Below are 21,830 nucleotides of genomic sequence, written 5' to 3' on the forward strand. Positions count from 1 at the left end.
GTGTGTGATCCACAGGCTGTTTACAGTAAATGATTCTGTGCAGAAAACTTGACATAAACATTTTTTTTTTCCTTTTTTCTGGAACTTCACAAGTTTTGCCCAGCCTAAGAGATATACTTCACTCCTGTGGCATTTGGGCTTTGTTTGCATCATAGTCCATAAGGAACTTTGCTGATATACTTCAAAATCAGTGTTTCTACCTATTTGTGAATAAGCCTAAAATAGACGAGAGAAAGAAACCAAAAAAGTGAAAAAAAGAATAAAACCTTGTGTAGAAGAAAGTAATAGGTCCATAATCAACACTCTCATATGACTTCATTCACACTCACGTCGTTTATGTAACTTATCCACCCCATTCATTCTCTCTCTTTCTCCACTCCACTGCTCTCATGACCATACATCCTCTCATATTCATCACACTTTGTAGTAACGTTTAGTCCTTATTGACCAATAGACGCCAGGCAGTTTTTATACAATTATTACTTACTCCCTCTATAGTTTCTCCCTGTCCCTCACACAGCTCATCCATTTGTTCGATCCGATCTTGAAACACAGAGGATCTTGAGCCTTTACAGTTGGGGCAATCATGTTCTTGGCAACTGCAGATCCTACATTTTTAATTGGTGTACTGTGTATGTCATTTTCAGCATCTGCAGATCCAAAGATTGCTTCTCTTGCATTGAGGTCCAGAGCCTGTTTTCTGGTAAATTTACCAAAATCTTGCCACTACGGGAATAAAAAGAACAGATGTTGCTTTATTGCATCATAGACTGATCCAAACACGTTTGCACAAATAAGCAGCTGGGGAAGATGTTTAGGATTTGTACGTACTATATTTATAGCCTAGCAGTGCCCATGTTTAGATGTATTTGTGTCTGCTCCACAGGCTGTTTACAGTAAATGATCCTGTGCAGAAAACTTGACAGAAAATTCTGACGTGTCTGTGTCAAAAACAGGCACTCGTAAGTTGTAGTGGGAGCAAGTAGTATTGAGATGCATTGCAAATGCCATTGGGGAAAAAACTGATAAGTTGTGTGCAAAAACTAACACAAAAAAAGAAGGGTGCATTCCATGAAGGCTACATATATACAGTTATGACCCCCAAACATAAAAAAAAGTATTAATGAATACATTGGGCATGATTCACAAAGCCTTTTTTTTTCTTGTTTTCCTCTGATTTCACCTTATCTATGTTACTTTTTTTGAGCTCTCAAAGAGCAAAAATATAATATAATTAAAGTGGACCTGAAGATTGCTTTAAAAAAAAGATTCACTTGCCTAGGGCTTCTCCCAGCCCCCTGCAGCTGCCCTATGCCCAGGCATACCTGGAACGATCCTCTGGTCCCTAACAAACTCTTTATTAAATAAAGTTTAAAGTGTGTATATGTTACGGCCAAAAATCAAAATCTGTCCACTTTGGGATCTGGCCGTCTAGCTACTGCAACCAGCTGGCCAATGCAGAAAATATTTGGGGGGGTGATTTTTGTGACTTGGCTAGCCAGCTCTAGAGCCTTGCCAGGTTGCATGCTGGCCAAAGTCAGAAATGAAGTTTTTTTTTTTTTTTTTTTTTTTGCAAACTGGCCGCAGTAGCTGGCCAGTTCGGGTATTGGCACACACACACACACACACACACACACACACACACACACACACACACACACACGAGGAGGGCTGGGGGGTACCTTATTTCTGGTAAAAATGTACAAATTGCAATTGGGGGAGCAGGCATGTGTAACGAGGCTCTCCATCCTCATTCTCCTCTGTCCCTCTCCATTATGGTAACGAATCTTCGCCGCCCCCCCCCCCCCCACCCCACCCCGTCACAGGAGGGTCACTGAAGTCTGCAGCGCTCTGCTAAATTAAACCGCGATATACCACAGGTGGCAACCCTAGTCAGTAGGCATAGGTGGTGGGCGGTGAGTTTTGAGGGGATACAGGTGAAGGGATATATGGGGGGGGGCAGTGAGATATATGGGGGGCAATATGTACAGGTGGTGGGGAGAAAGATATATGAAGGGATACAGATGGGGGGGGGGGCAGTGGCCACAGGTGGGTGGGGAGATATATGGGGGTTAGTAGGTACAGGTGGTTGGGGAAGTTGTGGAGGGGATAGAGGGGGGAGTGGCCACAGGTGAGGAGAGGTGAGGGAGTGACCACAGGAGGGGGTGGAAGATCTATGGGGGGGGTCAGTAGCTACAGGTGGCTGTAGGGGGATATATAAGGGGATATAGGCATGTGAGGGGGCAGTAGCCACATGTGGGCAGGAAGATATATAGGGGGGGGGGGGCAGTAGGTACAGGTGGTGGTGGGGGAGATATGAGTGGATACAGGTGGGGGGGGGGTACAGAGTAGGGGAGATTTGGGGGGGGCGGTGGCCACAAGTAGGGGGGGAGGAGGGGAGATGTTGGGTGGGGGTGGTCAGTAGGTACAGGTGGAGGAAAGATATATGGGGGTAGGGAAGATATGAGGGAAAGGTGGCTGCAGGTGGGGGGGGTAGAGGGGAGCTATATGGGGTGTCAGTAAATACAGGTGTGTGGGGAGGGGGAGAGATGAGGGAATAGAAGTGTAGGGAGTAGAAAACTAGGGGGATGCAGGTGTGGGGGGAAGGGGGTACATAGTATGACATTGCAGGTTCCACCTGTCTCCCTGCTCTCACCTTCAGGGCACAGCGGGTCTCCCGACACCCGGAGGGGAACACTGCAAACACCGAGAAGAGCTACCTGACCTTCCAGAAGTGACGTTGCCTGCCACTGTGGAGTTTTGTCCCCCCCCCCAAGGTTGCTTCCTGATCAAGGGACGGTCGCTGAAGACTGTGCAGGTGCTGCCCAGCGACGTGCGTCCTTTGATCAGGGGGAGATCAAATCTTTATTAACCAAGTCATATGCACGTCGCTGCCACAAGCACATCAGAGAGCCCCAGCAGTGCCTCTGCAGTCTTCAGTGACCCTCCCGCAACCAGGAAGTAGATTGGAGGGGGACTCTTTATCATAACGGAGGGGGACAGAGAAGAGAATGGGAGCAGTGGTGGGCATGAGGACAGAGAGCCTCATTACATATGTCAAAAACCTTTAAAACAAGATTGTGCATGGTATCATTTGTGCAAAAGGGGCGCCCCAGTGTGAATAAAATTGGATTAAAAACAAGATAAAATCGAAAAGAGGTGGCTTACCTCGAGATTTTTGTATGGACAAAAAAATATTTATTTAGCACAGGCAACGCGTTTCACGTGTCTAAGCCTGCTTCCTCAGGCCAATAACCATGCCAACTGCAAATAGCCGATCGGCAAAGGGAGCCTCTGAGTAGTACAATTACCTTACCTGTTGATATACCATATATGAAAACATTTCGCTATTGGGGTCCCGCTTTTTTGTCTCTTGTCTTTTTTTTTCTAGGGTGCTGAGACACCCCTTTCACTCTACGTATTTCTGCATGGTATAATAACCATGCACAATCAAACCACGGTATACCAAGGCAACCCTAGTGGCCAAACACTTAAGATTTTTTTTTCTCATCAATATCGGGCTGATTTGATTGATCATTCCTTCTATTTTCAACTGAAAATGGTCGATTGCTCTGGAAGGAGGACTGTGATCGTCGTCCAGTCAAGAGCAGCGGCAGAACAATGGCCCATAGCATTGCACTGGATCAAACATTGCAATTCTATAGATTTCATACTGAAATAGGTTGATAAACAGAAGACCTATGAACTGGTAAATTATTTCTATATGTATTTTTCAGTACTGGTATTTGATTTTTAATATTTACAGGACTTGTGGAATTTTAAATATAATTTATGTTTTTTCATGCAGTTAGTTTGCAAAGAATCATAAATTGAACCTTAATATTTCATTTGTCTTTTTGTTCAGGTCTCAAACGTGAGCGATGGTCTGAGGAAGCCTCAATTGTTTTCCGAAACCATGTGGAAAACAAACCCCTTGTGGCACTTATACAGACAGTCCACGAAAGCACTAATTCATGGGAGCGGAAGGTCGTGGCATACTTGGTGGACACTTCTCTGCCAGACACTGACCTATGGGTCCATGACATCATGAACGATTACCTTGTTGAGTTCTCAAAGTCTGAGTAGGATGTTCTCTACAGGCCACTGACTCTTAAAACAGAAGCAATACCTGAAATCCATAGCCAGTTCTCTTTAAGGAATTACCTTGTTCTTTGTTCTGAATTGAACGTTAAAAGGTTTAAAAAAAAAAAACGAAAACGGAGACTTGTTTTCTGTGAAAGATATTTAACAGAATAATTTTGTTTACATTGTTTAAAGGATTTGATTTTGTTTTTGAAAATTTGCACACTGTTTAATAATGTAGCTGTATAAAGTTAGTTATATTGCAGAGTACACTTTATTTAACAATAAACCAGCTGATAGTGCTGTAACTGTATCTTGTCTTTGGATTATTGCACGTATTAATCTTTGGTTTCTTATGGGGTACTGATGTTTGGATCAGGTTGGACTTCATTGTTGCAGTCTACTTATTATAGTAAGTTTTGAGAGAAAATTGATAACTTTCACAAACAACCTGAATAAGCCTTTCTAGCTAATTAAAATCTCTAAAGGAATGTCTGAGAAGCATACTTGTCATTATGGAGCACTCTTAAAGTGGTATGAAACCCAGCATTTCTTCTTTGCTGTAAAAGATTTACAGCATATAATATACTACCGCAATTGTTTTTTTTTTTTTTTTTTTTTTTTTTTGGTTTTTTTTAGCAGAACAGCATTCAAATAGTTAAACACAAGACTTACTTTTTTTAATAGAAAGCTCCCTGCAGTGAGATCCAAATAGGTGATAACATTATCTTGTGTTTACTTAATTGTAGCAAGAGAGGAATATAAACATTCCCTGGCAGAGCAGAAGCTCCTTCTAACTTGTCCAGATCAGACACAGCTCAGAAAAATTCATTGGGTACATTACAACATATATACTGTAGCTATGAATAAAATGCAATAGCAGCTTTCAGAGCAAATAAACTGTACTTTGAGAACTTGTAATATCTAAATTAATAATACTTGTGTGCATAAGCAAATATAACTATGGTTTATAAACAGTAGGAAAACACATTTTTATTGAAAGCGGTATTAAGCTCTGACATAATATTTAAGTACACCTGAACTGAGAGTGATATGCAGGCTGCCATATTTATTGCCTATTAAACAATGCCAGTTGCCTTGCAGTCCTGCTGATTTCTTTTGCTGTAGTAGTGTCTGAATCGCACACCTGAAACAAGCATGTGGCCAATCTAGTGACACTTTAGTCAGAAACACTGATCTGCATGCTTGTTCAGGGTCTATGGATAAGAGTATTAGAAACAGGCTCAGCAGGACTGGCCAGCAGTTGGCATTGTTTAAAGCAGTAGGATTAGCCATACTATGCCAGGAAAAGCAAAAACACATAAGTAGATAAATACTTGATCTACTAACATAACACATGTATTGTACTGTCCATGTTTTGATGTCGGTGAATTTTATATAGTAAATGTAGAGAATTCTGTTTCTGGTGGGGGCCATGTATTTTGCCCACAGCTGAGGCTAAATAGTGATGTCATTCTTCCCTTAACTTTTTTTTTTTCTTTTCTCCTCTAATCGCTGAGTCGCCTCAGCCTTGCTTGTAAACACAAGTGAGCAGGGGATCAGGTTTCAGATAAGCAGCCAGGCAGGGAAATAAAGGAAAGAGGAGGTATATATTATAGATAGAGAACCCCCAGCATGCAACAGTTTGGCACTAACTTTTAAAGGGCCAGTGCTCCTAAGCTATATAACTCCAAATCATAACAGCAGAAAAACTTTTGAATGCAGGATTAGCATCTTTATCACTTAATACACTCAGACCAGTTGCTATTGAAATTTGATTTTTATGGTGATAATCCCGCTTTAAAAGGAAATAAATGTCGGAGTCCATATCCCTTTCACTTTATGTGATCTTTAACCTGCTGGGGACCGCCTAACGCCGATGGGCGTGGCTGTGGCGGCAGCCCCAGGACCGCCTAACGCCAATTGGCATCAAGTCCTGCTGCAGTTTCCCAAGGAACGGCTGCTCGCATGTGCGATCGTTCCCTGCCACTTCTCGGAACGGAATTCCGTGAATAGCCTGCTAGCAGCTGATCGCGGCTAGCAGGCTGTTTGTAAACTAAAGGGGAAAGAAATCCCCTTTGTTTACAGCCGTACAGTGCTGCAGTCCCCGGCAGCGCTATACGAGATCAGGGATCCCCGGCCTCTGATTGGCCGGGGAGCTCCGTCCTCTCATAGGCTGCCTATGAAAGGTGGAAGAGGAAGGATCGCCGTCCTGTTCCAATTCAGAAAACGGAAGGGAGGAGGGAGAGAGCCTCAGAGGCCAGTAAAAAAAAAAACACCTCAGGCAAGCATGTACCCTTAAGGACAAAAAAAGAGATGAGTCCGATCGCTGGGCTCCATAGCTCCAGCATAACAAAAAAATAGTCAGGTCATATTGGGGGGGGGGGGTTAACACTGCAGTCCTCAAGTGGTGGTTAATATGAGTATCAAGGTATACTTGAAACAATATGCACCACAGGGGATACTATCAATGTAGGAAATAACATTACATGTATGTATGTTGAGATAACAAATCTAGAAACTTACGGTTGATAGGGAGAGAAAACACAAAGGGATAATTTCACAAACTACATGAGGAATTCAAATGTCTCTGCAAAACCTCAGAACTCAAGCAAAGCATTTTCACTTAGGTCAATATCCCTAGAAATATAATTTGACTCACAAATGGCTAGTTGTTTCATTGCATAACTTGGCCGGAGAGAGTATTAACTGCTGTTTTGTCTTTCAGCAATGTAGTTTTGGTGCAGAAGGGGAAGGGTTTGCTACAGTATCAAAACAGCTCAGATTTTTTGTGGCTTGAACCTTGTTCCTACAACTATCTTCCTTTAGCTCCCTAGTGTGCTTAGATTAGGGGGAACGCTTCATTTTTGTTTTGACTCATAGCACTGTGGTATGGATAATGCCGTCTCAGAGCTCTGAAACGGGCAAAAGCAATCAGAATTTGCATGCGCAGAAGACCCCGACTGCCGCAACTGAGCTAGTTACTGGGGCCGATTTCGGCCGAACAGAGGACTGCGGGAGATCGGCAATGGACTCGGACATACTTATGGGGCTGGAGCAAGCCTTGGGTAAGTATCAAATCTTGCGCTTCAGCCATCGCTGGTTTCCTTTAAGGTTTTAAGATCTAGGTTTGAAAATGTAACGGTCAGGCTGGCATGACTTTCATTCAGCTTCCATACCGATGAATGATGGTTGTGGTTTAATTTTTTTTTTTTTTTTTCCCCCTGCTATTAAGTGTTTTCACAGTCACACAAACCGATAAACTAACCGAGGTTTTAAAGTTTAATGCCTAATACACACTGAGATTTTCTCACAGATTTCTTGCCAGATTGATTATTTCCAACATGTCTGGTCTGATTTCTGATAGATTTTTCCAATCAATTTTCTGTTCACTTGCATGGAAAATCGACCGGAAAACAGATAGGACATGTTGGAAATTGATCTGGCAAGAAATCTGCCAGAAAATCTCATGTGTATTAGGCATAACAGTGAGAAAGAAATAGGATCACAAGATCGATGTAGCATTGGTACTTATGCTACATATACATTTTTATCTCGTTATACTACATGTTAGTTCAGGAGCACTTCAACCCCACCTCTCTCCCTACCAGTAAATGCGGATACTAGAGGCTAAGGTCTCTTTGTACTGTATGCTGAAAAACTGGGGAGGGGAGAGGGATCAAATTTGCTCAATAAAGGTGTGTGCTTTCTGAGCAATGATTCAAAGTATGCAGTTTGAAATAATGTGCAATTTTAATCCTTGCAATTCCTAGCATTAGGCCTTGTTTATTTCTCACTCAGAGCCAGACTTTGGGTAACTGGACGTACGAGCTGTTGAACATGCTTGTACATTGTCATGGCTTTTCCAATGTTTTGTTCCCAAGCAAGGTCTTGCAGGTTCAGGTTGCAGCAACGTTACATTGATCATTCACTCTTGCGCAGTGCAATGTGTATGATATTTGCCAATGCATCATCAGATCGCTGAATTGATAAAATTTCCTTTATCGGTTTCCTGTTAGTCTGCTCCGATCATTTGATGGCTCATTCATTGACTTGGAAGTGAATATTAGCCCTTCTACACTCACCTGCAATTAAGCTGAGCAGACATGACTGACAAAATATTCTCGGCCATCTGTTAGTAAAATATGGCAGTAAAACAAACTGGGAGAAGAAGGGACAACATTTTGATAGTTTTGGCTAAGTTAGCACATCGTTCTGTAGCCTAAACACATGAAATGTAAATTGCTCTAGATAAGGGGGTGTCATGAAAAGCCCTTCTAAAGTTATGAGTAACTGTGTACATATCTGTAGTAGGTAGCAACAGTATTTATCCAGGCTAAGCAAGATAATGAGATTTACCATGCTTTAGTAAGCCTTATGCAACCAGTAAGATTGTGTCTGTTAACCGTTTCATGTTCACTGGCAAAATTCCACCTGGCAAGAGGTTGTAATACGCTCCAGGAATATCTGTGGCACATAGAAACAGTTGTACTGTAAAATTACGATAAAAAGGGCACATAGAACTATAGATGCACAAATATTCAGGGGACAGTCATTGTCCAAAGCTTTGATGGAAATCTGTAGCTGAGGGGCTGAAGGAAAATTTCCTGTAAGATACGTTAAACAGCTGATACCTCTTTATGCATTTCAAGGCTTTTGGCAATCTTGCAGCTTACTCTGTTTCGGGGATCAGTAAGAATAGTGTTAGATTTACTGAAAGGAATTGGTAACTGGGTGCTTCTGCACATGATCAGACAAAAGGTAAGTGCTATAATGGAGCCACGGATAAACCTTTAAGATTAAAAAAAAAAATGTATATGTTAAATATACCGGTATATTGATCAGTCTCCTGTATCAGAAGTCAGAACACATTACACATACACACAACCACTTAATCCTCCTCCTGGAACATGAGCCACACAGATACTGCTTCTAATATATACCTATTATAAATGCAAATCGAGGTTATGGCTTCAATTCATAAAGCATTACCGCATACCTGACTTTACTGAACATTTAGTGAACTGGCATGGCAAAGTGAAGAAATGTCAGTTCACAAAGATTAGAGCATGCAGTAAAGCCAAGTAAGATGTACAGTGAAAATAATGTAATAAAAAAGTGCTTAATTTTTACAATAATTATGTATAAATGATTTAGTCAGTGTTTGCCGATTGTAAAATCTTTTTAATCCCTGATTTAAATTCTGACACTTATTACATGGTGACATTTTTACTGCTGGCAGGTAATGTAGCTGCTGCATGCTTTTTTGGCAGTTGGAAGCAGCTGTGAAGTGCTATTTCCCACAATCCAGCAAGGTTCACAGACAGGAAACTGCCAAGAGTACGTACTCAGAATTTTTGTGGGAGGGGTTTCACCACAATCTCAGCCATACAGCGCCCCCTGATGGTCTGTTTGTGAAAAGGAATACATTTCTCATGTAAAAAGGGGTATCAGCTTCTAATTGGGATAAAGTTCAATTCTTGGTCGGAGTTTCTCTTTAAGACCAGTTCTGATCTGTTGGAAACGTAATATCAGCATGCAATAGCATTGACAGACTGAAGCAGAGAACCAATAGGAAGAGCCTCCCCCTCCTGCTGCTCCCTCTATTGGTGCTGATATGCTGTTGGGCGGGACAAGTTTCCCTCACCCAGGCAGCAGAGAAGAAAGCCGACACAGAAGTGGTTTTCCCTGCAGCCCTTCAGACAGTAACCCTTTAGACTCCTGTTTCAAGATGCAGAGGAGCAACTGGTGAAATCATCCAAGCATGGGGGGGAGGAGGTGTCTTATGTTTATTGAAAGTTCATCTAAACTCTGGCCATTAAACAAAAAGGTGCCCATATATGCATCAGTTATCTGACTTTAAAAAAAAAAAATATCGATTGGACTGGTTAGAAAATGTAAAACAATTGGGGTGGGAAAAGAGTATTGGCAGATTGATGGTCTATAGGTTTGCACTGCATCAAATAGGTTAACGCTGCTGGAATCTAATGGAAATTGAAGTGCAGTGTATGGTAGGAATCGATTCCTTCTGAACTGATTCTTTTCGGAAATTAATCATTTTGAAACATTGGGTGAAAATCTATTGATGTGTGGCCAGTTTAAGAAAGACTGATAGATTCAGAGGGACTAGAAGGGAGCATGTAGATCTAAGGGGATGCCTCTCACCATTGTAACGCTATTGCTGTAAAGGTACATACACATGCAGGGGTGTGACCATTCGGGCACGGACCGAGGGCCCGTGGTCGGGGGGGGGGGGGGGGACACTTACTGCTGCTACAGCCACCGGAGGGAGCTTTGATCTGTGTGCCGCTAGTCTGGTCTACTCAAGACCAGACTAGAAGCGCACAGATCAGAGCTCCTTCCGGCGGCTGGAAGAACAGCGGTAAGTCCCCGCCCGCTGTCAGCCGCTGTGCGACACTTAAATATTCCGAAGGGGGGGGGGGGTAGACGCCCCTTCCCCATCGCTCTGATCACAGCTCCCTTTCACTGGCAGCCTCCCCTCCTGGGGACACCTACAAACCTGGCTGCATATACTGGGAACACCTATAGACCTTGCTACATATACTGGGGACACCTATCGACCTGGCTATCTATACAGGAGACACCTGTAGACCTGGCTATCTGTACTGGGGACACCCATAGACCTGGCTACCAAATCTGGGGAGACCTATAATCCTGGCTATCTAAACTGGGGACATCTATAGACCTGGTTACCTGCACTGGGAAAACCTATAGACCTGATTACTTCACTGGGGATACCTTTTTGACCTGGTTACCTATACTGCGGGCACCTATTTTGGGGGAACTGCTGCCAGATTAACTATTTTTGGGGAACTGCTGCTGCCAGATTAAGTGTATTTTGGGAAACAGCTGCCAGATTATGTGTATTTTTGGGGAACCGCTGCCAGATTGTGTATAATGGGGGAACCACTGCTGCCAGATTACATGTATTTTTGGTGAGCCGCTGCCAGATTACGCAAAATTTGGGGAGCCACTGCCAAATGTGTATTTGGGGGAACCGCTGCTGCCAGATTACGTCTATTTTGGGGGAACGACTGCCATATTATCTGTATTTTGGAGGAACCTCTGCCAAATTGCATGGATTTTTGGTGAAATGCTGTCAGATTACGTGTATTTTGGGGGGAAACGCTATGGCAGAGTTCAAACTTCCCCGGCAGACCTTTCACACCACTGCTAACGCCATGTATATTTTGCCCCACCCATGACCACGCCCACATTCTGTTGCGTGACCACACCCATTTTTTTATCAGCATAAAATATCTGTTGTCAGTAAATTATCTTAGTCTGTAAAAATATAACATGAAAGGTGGGTAACACTGGTATGATGGCCCCATAATTTCCTATTGCCCGGGGGCCCCATGAGTTGTCAGTCCGCCCTTGTACAAACGTCGGAATTTTTCCAAACGTCCGGTAGTTTGGACGTCAAATCGGGTGTGTGTACGGCTGGTCATTCAGCTGATAAGACTGGATTTTAAATCCAGTCATATCAGCTGAACGACCAACCGTACACACGCCCGATTTGACGTTCAAACGACTGGTCATTTAGAGAAATCTGACGTGTGTACGAGCCTTAACACAGGGATGCCCATTGGGTAGATCGCGATCTACCAGTAGAACTCAAGACTTCATAGTAGATACCAACCACACTACATTTTCCATTCTTTATATACTTGTGCTCCTGAAATTGTACATGGGTAGATCATTTTGACTTGGTAATTTTAAAAAAAAAAGTAGCTCTCAAGCCAAAAAAGTGTGGGCACCTCTGCCGTAACAGAACAGACCTACTCCCCAGCTGTTCAACTGTTTAACAGGTCTTTGTGAATTGGAGCCAAGTTTTTTTGTAAATTATCAAATTTCTACCGCACCTATCTACGGAATGTGGCATTTTACCCACCTGATATTTTATTTATCCAACAGCCCTTTATGAATTGAAGCCTGTGAGTGGGCACAAACCAAGTGCATCTAGATAGTTTTTCTAATATGGGAAATGAGTGGATTTTTTTTACAGTTTTTGCCATAGTTTCTAACACTTGCATACTCATTAGTAAGTTTTATATTCTTTATAAGTAATATGTACAGGATCTTCTCGGGAATCCTTTTGCAGAAATGACTGCTTCATTGCGGCGTGTCATGGAGGCAATCAGCCTGTGGCACTGCTCAGGTGTTATGGAGGCCCAGGATGCTTCGATAGCGGCCTTAAGCTCACCCAGAGTGTTGGGTCTTGCGTCTCTCAACTTTCTCTTCACAATATCCCACAGATTCTCTATGGGGTTCAGGTCAGGAGAGTTGGCAGGCCAATTGAGCACAGTAATACCATGGTCAGTAAACCATTTACCAGTGGTTTTGGCACTGTGAGCAGGTGCCAGGTCGTGAAATCTTCATCTCCATAAAGCTTTTTAGCAGATGGAAGCATGAACCCACTTTTGAACCAGAAACAGCGGCTGACCTGAGCTACAGAGAAGCAGCACTGGACTGTTGCTCAGTGGTCCAAGGTACTTTTTTCGGATGAAAGCAACTTTTGCATGTCATTCGGAAATCAAGGTGCCAGGGTCTGGAGGAAGACTGGGGAGAGGGAAATGCCAAAATGCCTGAAGTCCAGTGTCAAGTACCCACAGTCAGTGATGGTCTGGGGTGCCATGTCAGCTGCTAGTGTTGGTCCACTGTGTTTTATCAAGGGCAGGGTCAATGCAGCTAGCTATCAGGAGATTTTGGAGCACTTCATGCTTCCATCTGCTGAAAAGCTTTATGGAGATGAAGATTTCATTTTTCAGCACGACCTGGCACCTGCTCACAGTGCCAAAACCACTGGTAAATAGTTTACTGACCATGGTATTACTGTGCTCAATTGGCCTGCCAACTCTCCTGACCTGAACCCCATAGAGAATCTGTGGGATATTGTGAAGAGAATGTTGAGACGCAAGACCCAACACTCTGGATGAGCTTAAGGCTGCTATCGAAGCATCCTGGGCCTCCATAACACCTGAGCAGTGCCACAGGCTGATTGCCTCCATGCTACGCCGCATTGTAGCAGTCATTTCTGCAAAAGGATTCCCGACCAAGTATTGAGTGCATAACTGAACACAATTATTTGAAGGTTGACTTTTTTTGTTTTAAAAACACTTTTCTTTTATTGGTCTGATGAAATATGCTAATTTTTTGAGATAGGAAATTTGGGTTTTCATGAGCTGTATGCCAAAATCATCAATATTAAAACAATAAAAGGCTTGAACTACTTCAGTTGTGTGTATTTGAATCTAAAATATATGAAAGTCTAATGTTTATCAGTACATTACAGAAAATAATGAACTTTATCACAATATGCTAATTTTTTGAGAAGATCCTGTATGTGGCACATTTATGCTGCATAGTACCGTCACCCAAACTGAAGATGTCCTTTAGCTTTTTTATGTGTGTTATTTTGGTGCCATAGTACCTAGGTTTTCAACGTGTGGTACGCATACCACAGGGGGTACTTCTGATGGTTCCAGGGGGTACTAGGACTTGATATACTTAACCACTTCAGGATTCTGCGTACGCATAAGTACGCCCCTGAATCCTGAAGCGGTTTCCATGGAAACGGCCGCTCGTTGCTCGAACGAGCGGCCGTTCCATGTCAGTTCACGGAGGGTGTCTCCGTGAACACCCTGTGAGCCAGGGTAAATGTAAACAGGCGGGGAAGATCTTCCCCGCTGTTTACATACATACGGCGCTGCTGCGCAGCAGCGCCGTGACGGAGATCGGCGATCCCCGGCCTCTGATTGGCCGGGGATCGCCAGCTTTTGATAGGCTAAAGCCTATCCGGCGCAGGACGGCTTTCCGTCCTGCGCCGCACACAGGGGACGGGAGAGGGAGGGAAGGAGGCAGAGGGAGGACTAGTGCTGCGGAGGGGGGCTTTGAGGAGCCCCCCCCGCTAGGCACAGCAGCGCGGCGGCGATCAGACCCCCCCAGCAGGACATCCCCCTAGTGGGGAAAAAAGGGGGGAAGTCTGATCGCCCTGCCTGATTTCTGATCTGTGCTGCGGGCTGAAGAGCCCCCGCAGCACAGATCAGCCAAACCACCCGGAATCCGGAAGTGGTTAATATAACAAATTTAGAGTTTTTGAAGATTATAAAACTTATTTAAACACCAAATTAGTATTTTAACTAATTAAAAAGCAATAGTAAATGCTTGTTTAGAACCAATTATCATGTACTACAATTAAATATATATTCATCAAGGGGTACTTATGATAATGTTTACTATGCTAGGGGGTATTTGGTGAGTACAGGATTTTAAAAGGGGTAAGTACCAATAAAATGTTGAGAAACACTGCCATAGTAGAATTAACAATGCACTCTATATGTGACAAGCATATTCCATGACATTGTGACTACTTGCAGGCAGAGTACAGAGCCCACATCCTTGGCCAGTCACTATCTGCACAGGATTACACACAAGAGATATCAGAGCACAAATGTCAGCGGTCAGATAAAAACAACTGCTCATGGCACTTCTGGCTCTGTTGAAGTGATTCAGGTGAATTGATACACACCCTACACCTTTCTGCATGCCATCATGTTTTCTCATGTCACTGCCTTGGTAACGAAGACCTGGTGATCCTCTGAAAACTTGGCTGCTTACCAGGCTATGGATTAGACTACATTGACATCTGCCTTTGGAGAGCCAGCTTTTGTATATTATTGCTGTTTGGATTACTTGGTCCAGAGTGTGTATGTAAATTGTCAAACACTGTGTAGACAAATTAACTCTACTTTTTCTAGGGATGATCAAAGAAATGCAAATTCTTCTGAGTTTATGCAAATTTATATACAGCTTCAAAATGGACCAATCAATTTAAACCTGGGTGTATTGGTCCATTTTCAAACTGCATAAATTTGCATCAACATGGAAGAATTTGCATCTCTTTGACCATCCTTACTTTTTTTACCATTGGAGAATGTAACCTGGTGGGGAAAAAAACCCCTCTCTCCATTCATGTTACGAAAGAGTTCAGCCCCATTCAGGGGTGCGTTGCAACGTAATAGCCACATTGTAACGCAGAACCTTGTACTGCAATGCACCACCTATGTGGCGTTCATAGTGCAGAAGGTGCTGTGCGGTATAACACTAAGCGGCATCCCCAACCAAGGCTGTGGAGTCGGTACAAAAATCATCCGACTCCTCAGTTTATGAACCCTCGGACTCCAGGTACCCAAAATTACTCCGACTCCTTGACTCTGACTCCTTAGTCCAGTGATCTTAAGGAACTACAAATCCCACTTGTAGTTCCTTAACAGCTGGAGAGTCAAGTTTGCAGATCACTGTCATAGTCTAATAATCCCAATGTTACCACAATACGTGCACGGTAGCAGTGAAAATTAAGGATTATTTTCAATTACTATATGTGGCGCAATGTTCCGTTGTGGCATTCCTGCTGTTAAAGGGAATGCAACACCCACTGTGAACCTAGCCTTAATTATTAACACTTCCTCCATGATTGGCTTCAGAAAGAACACCATGGTGCTGCAGCTCACACTGGTAAAATAGAAATTTCAAACCCAAAGCTTCCATTGGATGTGCATAGCCAGCCCCAAGTGCGGGTCACTACCTGAGGCATAGGGGCTGGGGGGGGTGCAGCAGCAGGAGGAGTACATGCACAGAGCAGTTAAAAACTCACTTTCCTGGGTCCACATGCTGCAGCTATCTTCTTCTGTCTAGGATTCGGTGCATTAGTAACCGCCGCCCCATGATGATGATAGTGCATGTCATCACAGGGTGCGCTGTTACCAATGTGACGGACACCGGTTTTAAGTGCTACCCCGCTGCTGAGGGGTGGTGGGAAGACCTCTGACTATAGTGTGTGTGTGAGGGATAGGAAGGGGGGGGGGGGGGGGTTCTGGCTGATTTATACTGTGTGTGTGTGTGTGTGAGGGGGGGGCTCTGGCTGACTATACTGGGTCTGGTTGGGAATGGTGCCTCTGGCTGACACTATACTGTGTATAAGGGAGGGGGGCAGTTTGAGTCTGGCTTGCTATGCTGCAGGGGGATTCTGGCTACCTATACTGGGGGGGGGGGGGGGGGAGGTACTCTCCCTTGAAGCAAATTCACCTAGAGACTGCCTTGTGTATAGTCCCTAACCAATTGTTATAATTGCTCACTGCAAGAAGGGGGGGGGGGTCACACGAGCGGAATTAATAGAACAAAATGTAACATTTCAATACACCAAAGAGTACAATTGCCCTGGTTGCAAGGAAACATAATTAGACTCGTATGGCACTTTTCACTCTTCTCAAACCAGTTTGCTTTTTCGCCTCCAACTTCTGACAAGATATTTTCATCCACACAACTGCCGCCGACTGGATATTTTCTCTTTTGCACCATTCTCTGTAAACCCTAGAGATGGAGGTGCATGAAAACCTCAATAGATCAGCCCTTTTGGCACCAACAAATATGCCATAATCAGTCACTTTCTGTAATCCCCTTTCTTCCTCATTCTTATGCTCTGTTAGAACGTCAGTAACTTGTCTGCACCATGTGTAGATGCATAAATCCATTGTCTTGCTGACGTGATTGACTGATTAGCAATGTGTGATAAACAGGGGTACATCATAATAAAGTTTCCATTGAGTGTATGTCCTCTTATAGCTGTGTCTTGCTATATCCCATTCTGCCCCATCATTTTGTTTGCAATGGAGCTGCTTCTTGATTGGTTAAAGGACCACTCTCACGAAAATCTTAAAATTTTAAATATTTGAAACATACAGATAAGTACGTTTTTTTCCAGAGTAAAATGAGCCATAAATGACTTTTCTCCAATGTTGCTGTCAGCGACAGGGATTTCTTTATTTTCAAAAGCACTTGGTGAATGGCAGTTGCTCCGTCCAACTGCCAAAAAAGTGTACGGTGAGCAGGGAGGCTAGCCAGCATCATTGTATAAATCCTTTTCAAGTGGTGTCTTTATAAAGAACTAGGCCTAAGGCCCGTTTAGAAACAGGCGCTGGGCTCTGGCTGTGACACCTGCACTTCCTGCCACACTTTTTATTATTATTATTATTTAGTATTTATATAGCGCCGACATATTACGCAGCGCTGTACAGAGTATATATATATATTGTCTTGTCACTAACTGTCCCTCAAAGGAGCTCACAATCTAATCCCTACCATTGCCATATGTCTATATTATGTAGTGTAAGTACTGCAGTCTAGGGCCAATTTTAGGGGGAGCCAATTAACTTATCCGTATGTTTTTGGAATGTGGGAGGAAACCGGAGTGCCCGGAGGAAACCCACGCAGACACGGAGAGAACATACAAACTCTTTGCAGATAGTGCCCTGGCTGGGATTCGAACCAGGGACCCAGCGCTGCAAGGCGAGAGCGCTAACCACTACACCACCGTGCTGCCCACCACACTTCCTCAAAAGCCCCGTGCGCACACACATCCAAGCACCGCACGCAAGCACACGCGGCCCGCCCCCTGGCCCTGTCCTCCTCCTGTCCCAACGGCCACCCCGTGCTACACATGCGCAGTAGCGCAAAAGCATGTACACAGGGACAGGAGGGGACACAGGGGTTTTATAGTATAGGATAAAGGCCATGCTGAGAATCCTCTATGGGGAGATGGACTAGCCCAAAACCTGTCAGTGATTTCTACTACCCAATGTAAGTGACAGCAATATTGGAGAAAAGTAATTTATGGATCATTTTACTCTTGAAGAAACATGTTTCTTATTTTGTAATTATCATGTATTTTAAATTTCAAGGTTTTCGTAACAGTGGTACTTTAAGTAGACGAAGGATCACAAAAAAGAACGGCATCCATATATAATATGTAAAGCAACTCAGTCAAAATTTTGAACCAAGATTTTTCAGCAAATTGGATCACAGTTTTCGGCATAGATGGATGTTAGGGAATAGTTTCCCCATTAGTTTTGCCCTGCAAAGTGGAGTTGCGGCACAAACATTTTTTAATAAAATGCCACAAGTAGTGTTGCTCTCTATGATTACGTACCAGATTAGCCACTTTGTTTCTACCAATTAAAGGCAGTAGGATTAGCCATACTATGCCAAGGAAAAAAAACACATATATAAGTAGATAAATACTTGATCTACTTACATAACACATGTATTGTACTGTCCACATTTTTATTTCAATTTTATATAGTAAATTAAGAGAATTTAGTTCCTGGTGGGTACCATGTCTTTTGCCCACAGTTTGAGGCTACATACTGATGTAATTTCTTCCCTTAACCTTTTTTTTTATTTTCTCCTCAAATCGCGGAATCACCTCAGCCTTGCTTGTAAACACAAGTGAGCAGAGGATCATGTTTCAGCTAGGCAGGGAAATAAAGGGGTGAGAAGGGAAGAGGAGTAATATATTATAGATAAAAAGAACACCCAGCATGCAACTGAATGGCAATGGCTATTAAAGAGCCAGTGCATCTAAGGTATGTGATAACTCCAAACCATAACAGCAGAAAAAGTTTTGGATGTTTTGAATGCAGGATTAGCATCTTTATCACTTAATACACTCAGACCAGTTGCTGTTGAAATTTGATTTTTATGGTGACAAACCCGCTTTAAACACATCCAAGCACAATCTGTTCATAGTATTCATCTAGAAGGAATCTAGTTTATAAGATATTGAAATATGGATATAAGCAAAAGTTGAACAAGTAGCACATGGACGCTTCTCTTCTATCATAAAAGATTTAATCTGTAATTTCTGATATGGAAAATCATATTGATCACTTTAAAATAAAACTGTAATTTTACAACAATCCATTTGGCCTAATTTAATCTATCGCCACATTATTTAGTTTGATTTGTTCATTGATATGGTTTCTTGAATGGCCACCATTAGGAAATGTGATTGTTTACGTACTGAAATGTTGCTTTTCTTCCAATATTTTTCAAGCATGAACACTAAAGTTGTAGTCTATTACCTGGCCACTAGATGGCTTAGTTGCTCTAAAGAGGCGCAATGGCAAAAAAAAAAAAAGTGACATCTAAAATCCGTAAACACACATACTGTACATATATTTGTCTTAGAGTAAATGCACCTTAATTTTTTTTTTTTTTTTACTTCTTATGGAGCTGTTTCAGTAGGTATTACAATCTGACAGCTGCGACTACTTACCAATAGGCTTTGGACTAGTATTTATGGGAGATTTTTTATGGTTTCTGTTTTTGCTTTATTTTTAAAAGCACTACCTGAAAGCTAGTTTTACATTGCAGCAGCCATAACAGTGGCACTCGAGTAGGTAGGTCAGCAGGCATCCTTGCCAGGGAGTAATTTGGCAGTGGCTGACGCTGAATAATTTTTTGTCTATGTAGACGGAGGTTATGAGAGTGATTCTAATATGTTCCACAGAACACATTTCTACTAACTGATGCAAGAAGGGGACCTTGGACCTGCCATCCCCAACACCATTGCCAGCAACTACTTGTCTGCCTTATGAGCCCTTTTTTGGGGGGTTGATAAGGACTTTCGATTAATATTATAAGGCTCTACTCCTTTAGAGGACTTAAACAAAAAGGATATTTAATTACAGGCTTACGTAGCCAAGGTGCATTGTAGAATGTTTTTTTTCGCATACTAACATCTAAGTGGGGAGTTCTGCGCATACATGCAAAAAGGGCGCCAGGAAATTTGGGCGCATGATGAAGACGAAAACTTGCTCACCCTGCTATTGTTAATTTCCCAGTGGTGTAGATTTCTATTCCCCCTCCAGGCCACTATGGACTTGGGGGTAATACAATAGGTAGAGGTACTGTGCACAGGTGGTGACAGGAGGTGATTGATGGGTGTCTCAGGGGGTGATTAGAGAAGAGAATAGATGCAATCAATGCACTGGGGAGGTGATCGGAAGGGGGTCTGAGGGGGATCTGAGGGTTTGGCCGAGTGATCAGGAGCCCACACGGGGCAAATTAGGGCCTGATCTGATGGGTAGGTGTGCTAGGGGGTGACAGAGGTGATTGATGGGTGTCTCAGGGTGTGATTAGAGGGAGGAAAAGATGCAATCAATGCACTGGGGAGGTGATTAGGGGGGGGCTGAGGGCAATCTGAGGGTGTGGGCGGGTGATTGGGTGCCTGCAAGGGGCAGTTGAGGGTCTGATCTGCTGGGTATGATGGGTAGCAGTGACAGAAGGTGATTGATGGGTGATCAGTGGGTGATTAGAGGGGAGAATAGATGCAATCAATGCACTGGGGAGGTGATCAGGGGAGGACTGAGGGCGATCTGAGGGTGTGGGCGGGTGATTGGGCGCCCACAATGGAGAGATTAAGGTCTGATCTGATGGGTAGCAGTAACAGGTGGTGTCGGGGTGATTGATAGGTGATCATGGTGTGATTAGAGGGGACAATAGATGCAAGCAATGCACTGGCAAAGTGATCGGGGGAGGGGGGGTCTGAGGCTGTGGACGGGTAATTGGGTGCCCGCAAGGGGAATATTAGGGTCTGGTCTGATGGGTAACAGGTGGTGACAATGGGTGATTGGTGGGTGATCAGTGGGTGATTAGAGGGGAGAACAGATGTAAATAATGCACTGGGGAGGTGATCAGCGGGGGTCTGAGGGTGTGGGCGGGTGTTTGGGTACCCGCAAGGGGCAGATTAGGGTCTGATCTGATGGGTAGCAGTGACAGGGAGTGATTGATGGGTGATCAGTGGGTGATTAGAGGGGAGAACAGATGTAAACAATGCACTTGGGAGGTGATCTGAGGGCGGGTCTGTGGGCGGTCTGTGGGTGTGGGCGAGTGATCAGGTGCCCGCAAGGGGCAGGTTAGGGTCTGATCTGATGGGTGGCAGTGACGGGGGTGATTGATGAGTGATTGATGGGTGATTGAATGGTGATCAGTGGGTGATTACAGGGGAGAATAGATGTATACAGTACACAGGGGAGTCTGGGGAGGATCTGCGGGTGTGGGGGGTGATCAGGAGCCCCCAGGGGGCAGTTTAGGACCTAATCTAAAATATTGCATTGACAGGGGGTGATTGATGGGTGATTAGGGGGGTGATTGGGTGCAAACAGTGGTCTGAGGGGGTGATCGGGGGGGGGGGGGGGGGTCTGAGGGGCGCTGTGGGTGATCAGGGGGTGGGGGGCAGGATCAGTGTGCTGGTGTGTTTACTACAAGGGCTGCCTCCTCCCCTGGTGGTCGCTCGATCACTGGGACCACCAGGGGAGGAGGCAGCCTGTATAATACACTTTGCATACATAACAAAGTGTATTATACACTTTTGTACGGGGAGATCGGAGGGTTAACACACCCACCGGTGCTGCTAATTGGCCGGCGGGTTGACGTCATGGGTGAGCGGAGCCTAATGCCGGCGAATGCGCGCGCCTTCGGCTAATCAGTCCCCCAGGCGCCGCTGCCGATCGGCTTTACGCGGCCCTGGGGGAGCCACCTTGCCGACGCCCATAGGTAGTGGGCGGTCGGCAACTCACTTTTATTCAAAAAGTATTAAAAGGCATACATCACGTTTTTTGCAGATAATGGAGAGAGGTACAGGCAGTATAGGGAGGTCCCTATACTGCACGATAACATCGCACCCGCTATACTGTACATGATGCGACCTTAAGGTCGCATAGGATGCGACCTAAACTGCACGATAACATCGCACCCGCTATACTGTACATGATGCGACCTTAAGGTCGCATAGGATGCGACCTAAACTGCACGATAACATCGCACCCGCTATACTGTACATCAGTGCACCGTTATCGTCGCATCCTATGCGACCTTATGGTCGC

The 21,830-nt window shown here is 44.0% G+C and overlaps 1 protein-coding gene across 1 annotated transcript in view; it reads left to right on the forward strand.

Moving 5' to 3' along the window:
- The window catches only part of TDRD7 (tudor domain containing 7), an 84,822-nt gene extending 80,431 nt beyond the window's left edge, over positions 1 to 4,391 (forward strand). Inside the window, exon 17 of the mRNA XM_068234318.1 lies at positions 3,866 to 4,391. Coding sequence (XP_068090419.1) covers positions 3,866 to 4,086 — 221 coding nt within the window. The 3' untranslated portion in view covers positions 4,087 to 4,391. The remainder of the gene's footprint in view (positions 1 to 3,865) is intronic.
- Positions 4,392 to 21,830: the final 17,439 nt, after the last annotated feature.

Source organism: Hyperolius riggenbachi, chromosome 1, assembly GCF_040937935.1.
Source record: "Hyperolius riggenbachi isolate aHypRig1 chromosome 1, aHypRig1.pri, whole genome shotgun sequence".
Lineage (NCBI taxonomy): Eukaryota > Metazoa > Chordata > Amphibia > Anura > Hyperoliidae > Hyperolius > Hyperolius riggenbachi.